The sequence below is a fragment of the Helianthus annuus genome, chromosome 10 (assembly GCF_002127325.2).
Source record: "Helianthus annuus cultivar XRQ/B chromosome 10, HanXRQr2.0-SUNRISE, whole genome shotgun sequence".
Taxonomy (NCBI): Eukaryota; Viridiplantae; Streptophyta; class Magnoliopsida; order Asterales; family Asteraceae; genus Helianthus; species Helianthus annuus.
In genome coordinates, this window is record NC_035442.2 from 107754977 (window position 1) to 107770031 (window position 15055).

General features: G+C 37.8%; 2 protein-coding genes across 2 annotated transcripts; one reads left to right on the plus strand and one right to left on the minus strand.

Annotated features, from left to right (window-relative positions):
- Positions 1-1571: 1571 nt before the first annotated feature.
- LOC110884986 (DEAD-box ATP-dependent RNA helicase 3, chloroplastic) lies at positions 1572-6623 on the plus strand. The gene is made up of 10 exons (XM_022132665.2): positions 1572-2092; positions 2627-2763; positions 2884-3298; positions 3378-3476; positions 3591-3815; positions 3938-4315; positions 5434-5577; positions 5668-5763; positions 5848-6167; positions 6258-6623. Exons 1-10 carry the CDS (start codon positions 1664-1666, stop codon positions 6334-6336), a joined length of 2322 nt encoding a protein of 773 aa, XP_021988357.1. The 5' UTR covers positions 1572-1663; the 3' UTR covers positions 6337-6623.
- A 1439-nt stretch (positions 6624-8062) lies between these two features.
- On the minus strand, positions 8063-12251 carry LOC110884987 (endoglucanase 25). Its single transcript, XM_022132666.2, has 6 exons — positions 11576-12251; positions 10157-10470; positions 9604-10065; positions 9397-9532; positions 9127-9299; positions 8063-8872 (listed from the first exon to the last, which is right to left on the minus strand). The coding sequence occupies exons 1-6, from the start codon at positions 11952-11954 to the stop codon at positions 8471-8473; spliced, it is 1866 nt and encodes a 621-aa protein (XP_021988358.1). The 5' UTR covers positions 11955-12251; the 3' UTR covers positions 8063-8470.
- Between the last annotated feature and the right edge of the window lie 2804 nt (positions 12252-15055).

Genomic DNA, 15055 nt, shown 5'->3' on the forward strand with positions numbered 1-15055 from the left:
CGTAGTTAATAAGACTATGAACAATATTTGGTTTTGATGTAATTTGGTACTTGATATGTTGGATATTCGTTTTAGACTACTATGCATGAAATCAATTTAAATTCTATTGACATATCTAGTGTTATGGAACTTCATGAGCAATCTGAACGCCTAGTGCTCGCACCCCGATATTTCCGCCATCGGTTGGGGTGTGACAAATAGAAGTTATAACCATTAATTAAACAGGTCTAGGTATTTAACTAGTCTTAATATCCGTGAGGTGCGAGATTATCAGTCTGTCTGGGTTGTTAGATTGCTAGGTTAGGTAACTTTGTGAGAATACCGCCTTAGTTTCGCTTCCAATACTTGCTTATCGAGTCGAATCAGGTTTCCATAGTTACCCTTGACTTTCGCGTTATGAGGTAGATTGTCAATAAGGGTACTTCATTAATATAGTTGGAAAGCCCGTGAGCGAATCCACTAAAACCGGTAATTTAACAACTTATTAGGGTTCCAAAGGTTTCTTCTCGAGAAAGGTCGAGGGTCCTTTAGGTTAACCGATAAGTTTAGTATTTTAAAATCCTAATTTCACAATAGTTTTATCACCGATAGAAAGCCAGCCGGATACGTGTAGGATTCTGACATAGGTAGTGTCTTTATCATCATATGAATCAATCCAAAATCCTTGTTTGCGTCTTAGTTCAATTTTAATTAGTCTTAATTAATTTCAATTAGGTTATTGAAAAACCCCTCCTCAAAACATAAAAACAATCAAATCAGTCGTGTGGATAAGTCAACTGAGTCTAGTTAACGTAATTAATAGAGTCTCGTTGGTTTGATATCCGGACTTACTTAGCTATTCTAGAGTTGATCGGTACACTTGCCGGTTAGTAGTTTAGTTTTAGAGTGTTTGGAGTTTAACTTAGTGTCTAGTTTATAGTCACTTTAGTTATTAAGGGCATGTTTGGCTAAGCTTATTATAGTTAAAAAGGACTTTTGGAAAAGGACTTTTGGGAAAAGGACTTTTTGAAAATGTGTTTTTAAAAAAAGTGTTTGGATTAGCTTATTGATGTAAAATGACTAAAATGGGCATTCTTTTAGATATAAAGGGGTAAAGAAGGGGTATATTGGTAATTTTTAGTTTGAAAAGTTAAAAGCTGGCCAAAAAGTTACAATATTGTGACTGCTTGAAACCTCCTTTTTCTTCTTTGCAAAAAGTCATTTCTAAAAGGACTTTTGGCTTAGCCAAACACAAAAACAACTTATTGGCTTTTTGGTAAGTCAATAAGCCAATAAGTTGTTTTGAAAAGCTTAGCCAAACATACCCTAATTGTTAAACTACTTTTAACACATCAGGCATGTGTAAATATGCATACCCTCTAATATATATATTACAATATACTGTAATTATAATAGCTTAAAGAAATTGGTCTTTATTGCTTGGTTTATACGTAAATTACCCGCCGCAACGCATAGATGAAAAATCCTAGTAATTGATTTACACTTGCTTCCATAAATTTTCTAAAAAAAAAAAAAAAACTTGAGGTATACCTAAATAGACCTAAATATATAGTAGTTGAGGTTTTAGTTATAGCCAACAAGGTGTTCTCAAGCACCATACAACATATCTCCATAAACCTCTCACCTCCTTATCCCCCAATCTTCTTCTTCTTCTCCCCAAACCATGGCGTCGTCTTCTTCTTCTACAATCATCAACATCTCCTCCATATTCCACAAAAACCCATCACTCGAACACCTCTCCAGAAAGCTCGGTACACCCGTCACCCCTCTTCACCATAAAACCCATTTCACATCCATAAAAGCAGCAGCTTCGTCTAGACCCAACCAAACTGGCGCCGGTGGTTCTGGCTTTGTGACGTCGGCCACTGCCACACCCAATTCTATATTGAGTGAGAAGGCTTTCAAGGGGTTGGGTGTGTTTGATGAAGACGATTCTTCGGTTGATGGTAGTGATGGTGATGAGTCTGAAACTGAATTTTCAGTTGATGGTGGTGGTGATGGTGATGAATTGTTGATTAGTAAATTGGGTTTGCCTCAAAGGCTTGTTCAGTCTCTTGAGAAAAGAGAGATTACCAGGCTGTTCCCAATTCAAGTAATTTCTTCTTGATTTTGCTCTTTTTGTATATGTATTTATAATTTGTTGTTATGAATATTATGAATGTTGTTAGTGCTTTTTATCTTGAATTTGACCTGGATGTTACTTTGGATATGTAACCTTATCTGTGAATGTTAAAATTGGTTTAAAAAGGGGATAGGCTTACCCAGGCGATAGGACCGTGAGGCATCAAAGCTCACAACTTTTCGTACGCGAGACACGGTTTAGCTATATATATGATTTGATATATAATAACATATATGTACAACATGAAAAACTATATGTACAACATCAACCTACCCGTACAAGAGGCAAACCGAGCCTCAAGAGTCAAATGATAAACAATTGAAAACCTGAAGTCACAGGGTGGCATATCGAGTATGAATAATGTTGCATAGACATAATATTCTTATCGCCTTTTTAACTCATTATAAACGTTTTAACGAAAAGTTGTTTACTGCATATTAAGTTTTTACCTTTATTATTTTCAAGTCAAATATGTGTTGACTTGCTTTCCTTTTAACCATGTAGAGAGCCGTCTTGGTCCCTGCACTAGAAGGTAGAGATATTATTGCGCGTGCCAAAACCGGAACAGGAAAGACACTAGCTTTCGGGATTCCTATAATCAAAAGACTCACCGAAGACGATGAAGAAAGAATTTCTCCAAGGTACCCATAAATAGATTTTTTTCTTTCAACTTTATTTTATAACATTTGATACATGATAATGATAACTCAAATGATATGTTGGATCTAATGGCTTTCTTGTATATATTTTGTATCATAAAGGCGTGGTCAACGACTTCCGAGAGTTTTAGTACTTGCACCCACTAGAGAATTAGCAAGGCAAGTAGAAACAGAGATCAAAGAGTCCGCGCCGTATTTGAGCACGGTTTGTGTGTATGGCGGCGTTTCATACTCTTCACAACAAAACGCTTTGTCTCGTGGGGTCGATGTAGTGGTTGGCACACCTGGAAGACTTATTGATCTTATCGGAAGTAATAGCTTAAAGTTAGGAGAGGTTCAGTTCTTGGTTCTCGATGAAGCTGATCAAATGCTTGCTGTCGGGTTTGAGGAAGACGTTGAACATATTTTGGAACAGCTTCCGTCAGAGAGACAGAGCATGCTTTTCTCCGCAACTATGCCTGGTTGGGTCAAGAAATTATCAAGAAAGTATTTGAATAATCCGTTGACTATTGATTTGGTAAGTTTATTATGATATTGGAATTTTATTATTTCTTTTCTAAACTAACAAAAAAAAATTGTTTTGTTGAACCTAAAAGGTTGGTGATCAAGATGAAAAGCTAGCAGAGGGTATCAAGCTATATGCTATACCAACAACCTCAACTTCAAAGCGGACGATACTTGGTGATCTTGTCACGGTATGGACCTTATTTATTCGATCTTTATAATATAAAGGTTAAATCTTGTATATTTAGTGGACGGGGCACTTACAGATGTAAACTTATACTGTTGTGATGGTTATATATGTATAGGTATATGCAAAGGGTGGGAAGACGATTGTTTTTACTCAGACAAAAAGGGATGCCGATGAGGTGTCAATAGCATTGACTAATAGTATTACTTCGGAAGCATTACACGGTGACATATCTCAACATCAAAGAGAAAGAACACTGAACGGATTCCGACAAGGAAAGTTCACCGTGCTTGTTGCTACTGATGTTGCTTCTCGTGGCCTTGATATACCCAATGTTGACTTAGTAAGTTTGACCAATGTTTCTTGTAGCGTGTGACCAACAAAAGCACATTCAAACACTATCTTTAACAACCCTTAGTGAACGTTTTGGACGCGATTGTGACATGAATTGCTTTCCTTTTTTAGGTTATCCACTATGAACTTCCGAACGATCCAGAAACTTTTGTACACCGATCGGGTAGAACGGGGCGTGCAGGGAAGGAAGGCACAGCCATATTGATGTTTACAAATAGTCAAAGGAGAACAATTAGATCACTTGAGCGTGACGTTGGGTGCAAATTTGACTTCATAAGTCCTCCAGCTGTCGAAGATGTACTGGAATCTTCCGCTCAGCAAGTTGTCGCTACACTTGCCGGCGTTCATCAGGAATCTATCGAGTTCTTCACTCCAACCGCACAAAAACTAATTGAAGAACAGGGTGCAGGCGCTCTTGCTGCTGCTCTTGCACAGTTGAGCGGTTTCTCAAAGCCCCCATCATCGCGTTCTCTTATCACACACGAGCAGGTGGTTTATTTTAATAATTTTGCTTGTGTTTGTTTGATATATGTAATTAGGGGTGCTAAATGGGTCGTGTTCTGGGGTTTAACCCAACCCAAACCCGAAAATTTTAGATGAAATCAAACATTACCTGAATCCGAAAATCGTGTCATACATATGAACCTGAACACGACCCGAACCCGAAAATCCTGTCATACATATGAACATGAACACGACACGAATATTCGCGGGTTGACCTGAACACGACCCGAACCCAAAAATCATGTCATACATATGAACCTGAAAACGACCCGAATATTCACGGGTTGACCCGAAACGACCCGTTCAACCCAAATATTTTTATTTTTATTTTTATTTTTATTTTTTGTAAATTAATATATTAAAATTAAAATGTTACTAAAACAACACAAATGTATATGTGTGGGCGCTTGGGGGGCAAAAGTGAAAGTGCACTAATTCTAACGTTATTTTACTAATTTTGTGAAAATAACGTTAAAAGAGGCAGATGGTTAATCATGCATCATGTGGTGGCGTTGATAGCCGAAAGACAAGGGGGTACATGCACTAATCGGCATTTGTCTCAATTGCCGAGTGTTATGTGCCTTATGTCTAAGGCTTGATGCTAAAATACAATTGAGTCGGGGGGTCTCACTGGAAGCAGCCTCTCTATTCCTACGGGGTAGAGGTAAGGCTGTCTACATCTTACCCTCCTCAGACCCTACCTTTGCTTTGCTATTGGTGGGATTTACCGAGTATGATGATGATGACATTTTAATTATAAAATTATATGTCAATTTCTCTTTTTAAGTTATAATTATGGCATAAAATACCCACCGAATTTAATTCATGACCTATAACATATTGTAAAAAAATCAAATACAATATAAATGGATTAAACGGGTCAACCCGCCAACTCGACCGGGTTGACACGAACCCGACCCGTTTAGCTAAACGGGTTCGCGGGTTCAACCTGAAACTGACCCGAATCCATTTAGACTAAACCCAAACCCACAAATTTTGTGTTAGGTTCGTGTCATGTTTTCGTGTCGTCAGAAATTCACACCCTTATTGGTAATCTTTATCTGTATTTAGATTTTATTTATTTCCTTATGATTGCATTGCAGGGATGGACCACATTGCAATTGACTAGGGACCCTGCTCTATCAAGAGGATTCATGTCAGCTAGAACCGTTACGGGATTCTTGGCTGATGTTTATACAACTGCTGCCGATGAACTGGGAAAAATACATATTATTGCAGATGAAACGGTGTGTATTCACTATTCATTCATGTGAGCTAATTAATAATGTATCTTCTTTAGTGTTGCAATATTTTGTGACATTTATCGGTTTTATCAGGTTCAAGGGGCGGTTTTTGATCTTCCAGAAGAGATAGCTAAAAACCTATTAAACAAGGACTTGCCACCTGGCAATACTATTACCAAAATTACAAAGGTAATCTCGGTTCTTTCATTCGATACGATGGTTCATGTGTTGTGATTTATTGGATTATTGATTATGATTCGATGGTATTTGCAGTTGCCTGCATTGCAAGACGATGGTCCAGCAAGTGACTTTTACGGTAGGTTTTCAAACAGGGAGAGAAGTTCACGGGGAGCAGGCTCAAGAAGGGGTGGTGCACGTGGTGGTTGGGGTGGCGGCAGTCGGTTCTCGTCAGATGATGAAGGGGATAGTTTCAGGCGAGGTGGTAGGAGTGGCGGCAGTAGTTGGTCCAGAGGCGGCTCTAGAAGTGGTGGTGGTGGTGGTGGAAGTGATTGGTTAATTGGTGAAAGACGGTCTTCACGCACTCCATCTTTTGGGACCAGGGGATCGGGCTCTTCATCTCGGACTAGGGACCGGTACTAAATTTTTTGTCCATTTTTAAAATTTACTGAACAACGAATTAATATGTTAAATATGACATATTGAATAATTATGTGAAATGATAGGAACTTTGATGGTGCATGCTTCCACTGTGGACGGTCTGGGCACAGGGCATCGGAATGTCCCAAGAAGCAAGATTACTAGTTTGCCCCTCGTTCTTGTTTAGAGCCCACACGTTCATAGATCCGTTTAAGCCCTCAGCTGCTGTGTGCTGGACTTGGGTATTTTTTTTAAAAGAAATGACAATTGGCATACGCGTTGGATGTGACAGGGAAAGTGAAGGTAAGGTCTTTAGATAGCTTTAGGTAGCAGCATCACCTGTTTTCCAAATATTTTGGCAGTATTTATAAGGTCATGTTCTGTTGAAGTCAGTTATAACTTATTATGTGGATTTCTATTTCTTGTAGTTTGTCATGGAACTATATGTTATATATTGATTGTAAGGGTGTAAGGGGTGCTCACCTAATAGGTGAGTCCCCCCTCTTACACGTAACCAACCAGAATAAGCCACGTCAACTCCCCTCTAACACTTCCCTAATACCCCTTTTTGATGGCGGCACTCCCCTATTAGGGGAGTTGGTTTTGAAAGTTGTGCCATCTCCGAAAGATGGTTTGGACAGTTGTGCCATCTTCGAAAGATGGTTTCGAAAGATGGTCTCCCTCGAAAGTTGTGCCATCTTCAGCGGTGAACCCACACCCAAAACCCACCCCGATTCGGGACCCCGCGGGGATGGCGGCGGTGTTCCCGATCGGGGAAAGGCCTCACCGAAACCCCTTACCGAGTACGCCCCGGACACCCTAAGTTGATTAACATGTGATATTTGACTTGAAATCTGTATGAAATTAGAAGTTAAAAATACCTTCAACTAAGTAGATTAATTAATAAATACCTTCAACTAAGTAGATTAATTAATTAGTTTTCTTTCCTCTCTCATCTTCCATTTCTAGTAAATTATTTTTTGAGTCCTGTGTTTTAGTGGTTTTAACCACTTGAATCTAAAATCCTAAAGTTTAACGTCTTGAGTCCTTAACCGTTCATTTTATAACGTTTTGAGTCCAGTTTTTAACACTTGTAATTTTGATTTTGGATTCAAGTGGTTAAAACCACTAAAACACTGAGTCTCAAAACGTTATAAAATGAACGGTTAGGGACCCTAGAGTATTACACTTTTAGATTTTGAACTTAAATGGTTAAAACCACTAAAACACAGGGACTCAAATAGTAATTTACTCTATAAGATTTTATCAATACATTTACCGGCCTCATGCACAGTAAGATTTTATGACTTACTGTGCATCATTAATGACAATATTTTTTCAACCTACACATATTAGTGTGTTTTAGGGTTTTTACGTACCTAGAAACGTGCAGTAGCAGAGCTTGACCAAAAGTTCCGTGGGGGCCGAAAGTCATGAGACCGAATTTTTTTTTCCTATCGCTATGTTTTAGTTTATATGTTCGGGTCGGGTCAATCAATAATAACTTCAAATATCTAGTTTCAAATTTGATTAAAAACCCACTTCAAGTTTAAAAACAAGTATAAAGTTCTACTAATAGCCCCATTCTTCACGCTTTTTTTAAACTCAATACAACAATACGTATAAAATTTTTTTGACAAAGAAATTGGTAGAGGCTATGAATTTTTGGGCAAAATAATCGATGGGGGCCAACCTCTATACTCGTAAAAATTTAGAATGAAAAATCAGAAAATTAACACTGTTAACCGATACATCGGCAGAGGACCAGGGCACCCCGTGCCCCTTTTAAGGTGCGCCCTTGCATATATGCATCATCAATAACGTAAACATATTTATTCCAACCCACGCATATTCACTTTTGGGCAACACATTTTTGAGTGACATGCACGTGTAGATAACAAAAAACACAACAGAAGCAAATGTTTACACATGTTTAGTTAACATAAAATAGATGTAAGAAATCCAAAAAGACTCTAGGTCTCAAATTTCAACTTACTAAATCCCAACTGTGGTGAGGAATCCTTGAGTAGTAGTTGGATTGGCTCGTTTGGTGGGTACATGATGGTGATGTTTTCAGCCATATAGAGGGTCTCTTGTCGATTTGGTTTGTGAGGTGATCTAATCCATAATCCAATTAAAATTAACAAAAAAACAAAAGAGTTCACTCATAAAACGTATATTCAACTGCTTCCATTCCAACTGCCTCCACTCCTACAACTTTGTGGTCCAGATTCTTCATTGTCAATATTTGTCTATCTTTACCTTTTTACCCTTTAAATAAATAAACCCATGCAGCATCTCAAGGTTTCCAGGGTGCTGGTGGTGGTGGCGCAGTCGGAAACATTGGCGGCACCGCTGAAAAAATAGTGTTTTTATCAATCTTGGTTGTTCTGTCACCTGACAGGGCGACCAGGGCTGCAACTAGACCGGCGTTTCCAGCAAGAGTTGGCTCGGTGTAGTTGTAGTTTGTACGCACGTCATGGAAACCGTCGTGTTTGTCTGGCCCTGCAACCATTGCGCCGATGATGGTGTGTGGGTTTGGTTTTTTAGAGTCTCTCCATTTATACCCTCCTTTACAGTTGTATTTGACTTTGTTTTTGGGGATAGATGCGCCTCTATGGTGCACGTGCTTCGGGTAGTGGTTCCCGTAACCCACGACATAACTCATTTTTCTTGGGTTCTTGCCAAGAATGTAGTCAATCTGCATGTTAAACAAACATTAAAACCAAGTAATAAGGGCGGGTTAGGTAACGGGCTGGGGCGTGGGTTGACCCACAAACAAATTTTAACACTTTTTTTTTTATAATATTGGAAGAAAATGCAGTAAAAATAGATTTTAAATGACTTTCAACCTCAATATCGAATTTCTTATTGACCTGTTTGAGACATAACACCAACCAAACAGACCCGTTTAAAGTAAACGGGCCGAAATTGCCACTTATCGTATTGTCATACCTGGCTCTCTGCAAATTTACGTAGCTCGTTGGTTGAGTAGAAATTGGGCCCACAATACCACCCCGGAGTATCGGCAGCATCAAGATAGTCGCTATACAGTGTAGCCAAGAAGGCTGCATTCACCACATACTGAAGAGGCTGGGGTCTACCGTGATTTAACTGGATCAACCCTCCTGCAATGGAAGACGATTCATATTTATCACCCGAAAACAAGTTTCATTTTTATATGTTTTTTTTTTGTAAATTGACTAAATTCAAGATCTCGTTTACCTCTTGTTCGGTTAAAACTATTGAAGTATGGAAGGTATGAACACATGATTATGCTTGTTTGGTTGTGAAATGTCTTCAATGTTTCTTCATACGGATAACCAGGGCTCAAAAACAATCTCAATCTAGTAAGTAGTACCTAAAAAGGCAATTAACAAGATTAACGATAACACACACGGTATGATGTAACCGAAAAACCGACATACTTACTTGAGCTCCAGTAAGCTTATTATCCCAGCTAAGAACACCATAATCCGGTCCACCCCAGAAAGCACCAGCATGCTTAGCAAGTTTCGGGTGACTAGCAAGGTAAAGATAAGACTGATTACCTGTCGCGTAGTACATCCAAGCTCCACCCCAAACGAACTCATCCCAATACATACTAGAATTGTAAAATGTAGCAGCATCTGAACCACCAGCACTATAACTACCGCGTTGATCCCTAGCGAACTTCCAAAGGGTTGCGGCACCGTGCACAAGTTTCTTTGAGTACGCTTTATTGTCCTTGAAAACAATCGATGCAGAAGCTAACGCAGCAGCCATTTCTGCAGCAAGATCAGAACAACTTGAGCATTCAGTCACGGGGCGAGGGTAGTCGATATCCTCGGGTCTCATCCAACAAGTATGATCATTGGGATCACTCGTCCCGCCTGACGTGTCACCTTTTCCAACCTGCGAATCAAAACCAAAATCCAGAGGGTTAGAATCGTAATTTTCAGTGCTTCAATATTCAAATAAGACTTGATCAAATTTAATAATCTACCTGAGCTACGAGTTGGCTAATTGAATCGGCAGTAGAATTGAAGGTCTTGAGAAAGTAATCAGTGCCCCATTTGATAATCTCTTTAACATGATTGAGCTCACCCGCAGCTTCATATTTAGCACAGTATTCGATCACGCTCCAACTCAACATGGTCATGGCAAAAGCCTTAGGAAAGTGAAACTTTATTGTGTCTCCGGCATCGTAATACCCGCCCACTAGATCTTTCAACACGGCTCCTGATTTATCCGACTTGCCATCATTCATACAGGAGTTGCCCCTCCATGAAACGTTATTATGCCTCGGGAGTTTTCCAGCTGCACAAATCCAACTATGTTAGTAGATATTCATTGTTATCCGCTTCAAACTTTAATCTAACAGCAGTTGGGATCTGCTGTTCTTGCCAAAATAACAAGAAAAACAACAAATGATCTGAAAGAACGAACGATTTTGGGTAAATTAAGGTAACACATGTGCAAGAAAACTGATCATTTTTGCAGATTTCCACAAGAAAGTGATTTGTTTCATCCAAAAAAACTAATCATTTTATAAACATCTATGCAAATCTCAAATGTGTGATGCTCAAAGTTGTTAATGGCGAAAAGCAACAAATAGCGATAAGGTACCTATATGCTACATAGCGAATAGCGATAAATAGCAAACGCCTATTTTATAAATAGCGATACATTAGAAAAAAAATTTACAAAATTTTATTTGTATATTATATCAAAATACCCTGGTATATATATATATGCTATTTTACATGTATATTTAACAAAAATCTAAAATCCAGCTATTTTATAGCTAAATTTAATTGTTATTTATATTTAAAAAAAAACAAAAAAATAAATAAACTGTCCCTATTATCGCTACAACCCTAATAGCGAACCTAGATCTATACGCTACGTAGCGCGCTATAGCGATCGCTACACTCGCAATTGACAACTACGGTGATGCTATAAAAACACCACCCTCAATAGTGTACACAGACGCATTCGTCACATCTTACGGGCCTTATAATATCAAATCAAGTCTGCACCACCAGAACCCATCATGCCCATCACATTCCTATCACGCCCATCACATTCTATGGGCTTTATGATGTCAAATCAAGTCTGCACACCACAGTGTCACATTATACATCGTATAATTGGGCAAAAATTGTCGCACGAGATGTACAACTTCATTAATGGTCACATCAATCAAATCATTGTCAGTCAACCATATTACAAGCCGTATGATTTGATCTTCATAAGACCCATATGACCATTTTTGCCCCATCATACTAGCCGTATGGTAACATGAAACGTTAAGTGGTGTCTGAATAGTGTCTATATGTATACAATAAAATGACTAAATCTATACATATATATATATATCATGAGCATTGATAGAAACAAACATCTAACAAACCAAACTCACACTTTTGGGCATTAAAAAACATAAGAGCCTTTTGCAACGCAAGCGTATAATTATCCTTAGGAGGTGGATGCTTATGATGCCTAGGAACAGTCTTAACAAGCAACACAACAAACCCAGCAATAAACCCAGCAGCAAGCAACAATCCAACCGTCCAAACAAAGATCTTACGGCTGACAACAACACACCCAAGATCCACATACTTCTTCTTCTTCTGTTCTCCAGGACCCAACAACCAACTTTGCTGCGTCTCATCCAACCGCCGTGACAATGAGGCGCGGTCGAAGTCGTTCAGGTTGCGGCTCCGGTCGTCGTCGGTGGCGGAGTCTGCTGTGTTCATTTCTAATGGGCCGCCCCATGGATCCCTACCGTACATACTCATGGTTTGAGTAGTTGTTCAGAGTTGGGGTTTGTGTTGAGATATGAAGCAGGTGGAAGACGGTGAGTGGGTGGGGTTAGTTTAGTAAAGTAAAGTGAAGACTGAAGACAGTTTGGACAGTGGAAATAATGTATGTAATGTGCCGTTGCTGGATTTGCTGTTTTATTCCTTTATTCCTGATATTTTATAGTGTTTTTCCCTAATATTTTATTTTATTTAATTAATCATAGATTGCCAAACTTGATACTTGCATCTTTTTCTTCTTTTTTTGGAGTTAAGATTTTAAGTTTTTAACGTTCCAAACTGAAGCTGGTAGCGGACAATAATTTATACTGACAGCTCTACCTTCGTTTTCGTTTTATTGTCAAAGTGAATTTCACTTTAATAAATTAAAGAAGCAGTGGTAGCTAGCGGATACAAGATTTTTTTGTTTCAGGGAGTTTCTTTTGTAGATTCTTAATAATTTGTACTATTTTTTTCTAAATTATATAAGGTTTACACTAAATTTTTTCATTTTTAGAGAGTTTCTGAGAACATAGGAAACCCTCTAGATCCACCATTGCTAAAAAGTAACCTAGGTAACGTGTCTTGTAATGAAACTTGACTTATTTTATTTCAATCTAAATATGATAGATTGATTTGAAACCACGTAAATGAAAGATAAGATTTTTTTTTGTTAGAATGGGATTATCACTATGGATTATATAATCAACTAACGGATAATGGTTTGGATTATTAAAATTAAGCTTTCCACTCTTCTTTTTTTGAAATGTGTGAATTATTTGTGAATGTCGAGAGGTTTAGCATACGTTGTCTTAATTGGGTCCGCGCTAGAAAGCTCACTCGCACAATAGATCCCCAATTTAAACCCCTCAATGAGAAACCCCTATCACCCAGACTCGAACTTGAGACCTGGAGAGGAAAACTCACTCGGATCCACCATAAGTGCAACTTAAATACCCATGGTCACCAGTAGTGATTTTAATGACTTGTTTCTCTTTTATGTGTTTAATAATAAGTGTTTTCTTTACGGTTATTTATGCATTTAATGTGATTAAGTTATCTTTAACATGAGAATTTCCTTTCAATTAGTAATTAGTAAACCCATGGCATTATAGCCTAGTGGTATCTTGGTGGTGGGATAAGGCTTATGACCATTAGGTCATGGGTTCGATTCCCACAAAGGGGTTTTTCCCAGATTTATTGGGTTTTCTCCTGAATTGGTGTATAGGCATTATTGCATAGTGGAGATGGATATGATCAGGTGGTTCTACTGGTGGCACGATGATACTCCAGTGGTCCGTCAGTGATCCAAATTTGCCGTTCAAAAAAAAAAAAAATTAGTAATTAGTAAACGTCTAATAAACGAAACTATTTTTAAGAAAACTGAAAACCATTAATTGCAAGTTTAATAAAGAACACTTAGACTAAAATTCTTGTAAAAGTTTAATAAAGAACACTAGTTAGACTAAAATTCTTGCAAGTTTAATGGTTAATTAATTAATAATTACTTTTTTAATAACAACTAGGATTGCGACCCGCCGCAATGCGGCGGGGTTCTTTAGTTATAACTAAGTCAATCTAGGACCCGCACGTTATGTTAAACCTATCAAACGGGGAAAAATAGACGATGTAAAAACGTTCACCCACACACGCACGTTGCGTCGTGTTAACTCGCAAAATTTAGAACGAAACATAAAAACGTTAAACCAAAGACGCACGTTGCGATGTGTTAGGTCATAGAACCAAGCATAAAGCGAAAAATTTGCGGAAAATGAAAACTATAAAGGACCAAAGTTGAAAGTAAAAAAGTTATGAGAATAGATAGCAAAAGATAAAAAGTTTTGGGTTAAAAGTAAAAAAAAAACAAATAGTTTTGAGTTAAAAGTAATTTATGAAATACTTTTGGGTGATAAGTGAGAAAAAATCATTTTTTTTAAAACCTCTAAAGCCAACGTTACGACAACCATATTTATAACCATTTTTTCTTTGAAAACCCCGCAAAACACACCCCGCGTTGCGGCGGGGCGTAAAACGGTGTCAAATAATACTAATGTCACACAACTGTCATCGACCACCAACACTGACTCGACCTAGGATATGCGTGTTGCGACGAACTTGTCAATTAGAGGTAAAAACGTTGAACCACACATGCACGTTGCGTCGTATTAACTCGAAAAATTTAGAACTGTACGTAAAACGAAAATTTGCGAAATATGAAAAGTATAAGTGACAAAAGTTGTGAAGTTAAAATGCAAATAATGAAAAGTTTTGGGTTAAAGTTAAAAAACAAATTATGTAGGGTTCATATTGTAAAAAGTAAAAACATTTGGATTAAAAATAAAAAATCAACTTTTTTTTTTTGAAAAACACACAAAGCATAATGTACAAATGACAATGCACAAAAAAGTTGTAAACTTATATATGGAATAATGCTTAGATACTTCTAAATTACATCAAATAAATCTTAATTGACATATACTCTTTGCTTTGGACTAAATCAAAGACCTTCCACTAAGAGACACAAGACTTTAGCAAGTGAGCTAGTCTCACATTCGTAATTAATAATTACTTGGGTGTTGAATAGTTGACGATAATAAAATGATTATAACAAGAGAAAAATTATGAATATGAACTATGGTCGTTTTATACGTCTATAACAATTTTAGAATAATGTTTGTTAATATAGTTGAAGAAACACTGACCTTCTTGGTAGTATCCAACAGGAACTTCAACACTAAACGATTTGAACGGCTTAACTGTAAAACAAAACACCGTTAGGACTCGTTACAGGAATGGGGTTATTCCTGTAACCACCCTCCGGCGTGAGAATAATTCTCGGTTTTGGGAGTAAAGGAAAGTATGTATAGAGAGAGATGGTGAGAGATTAGATGAATCATACTTTGATGTTTACCTCTATTTATAGTTTCCTATTAGGGTTTCCCCTAACTTGGGATGGGCTCCAATAAGTTAGGGATTTGCATGATCTTCCCGAAAAGTTGGAGATTTGGTTGTGCCACCTTCCACGCAAAGGTGGAATATTCTAGAATAACCATTTATGATTATTTGTTTATAATAAAATAGTAGGTATTGACCGGGTCGGA

Excerpts from the sequence above, each read along its gene's own strand:
- LOC110884986 (XM_022132665.2), top strand. The coding sequence starts at position 1,664 with ATGGCGTCGTCTTCTTCTTCTACAATCATCAACATCTCCTCCATATTC. Across the intron at positions 2,093-2,626 it reads CCAGGCTGTTCCCAATTCAA|AGAGCCGTCTTGGTCCCTGC; the intron begins GTAATTTCTTCT and ends TTAACCATGTAG. Across the intron at positions 4,316-5,433 it reads CTCTTATCACACACGAGCAG|GGATGGACCACATTGCAATT; the intron begins GTGGTTTATTTT and ends ATTGCATTGCAG.
- LOC110884987 (XM_022132666.2), bottom strand. The coding sequence starts at position 11,954 with ATGAGTATGTACGGTAGGGATCCATGGGGCGGCCCATTAGAAATGAAC. Across the intron at positions 10,471-11,575 it reads GTTTTTTAATGCCCAAAAGT|CTGGAAAACTCCCGAGGCAT; the intron begins GTGAGTTTGGTT and ends GGATTTGTGCAG. Across the intron at positions 9,533-9,603 it reads ATAAGCTTACTGGAGCTCAA|GTACTACTTACTAGATTGAG; the intron begins GTAAGTATGTCG and ends TTGCCTTTTTAG.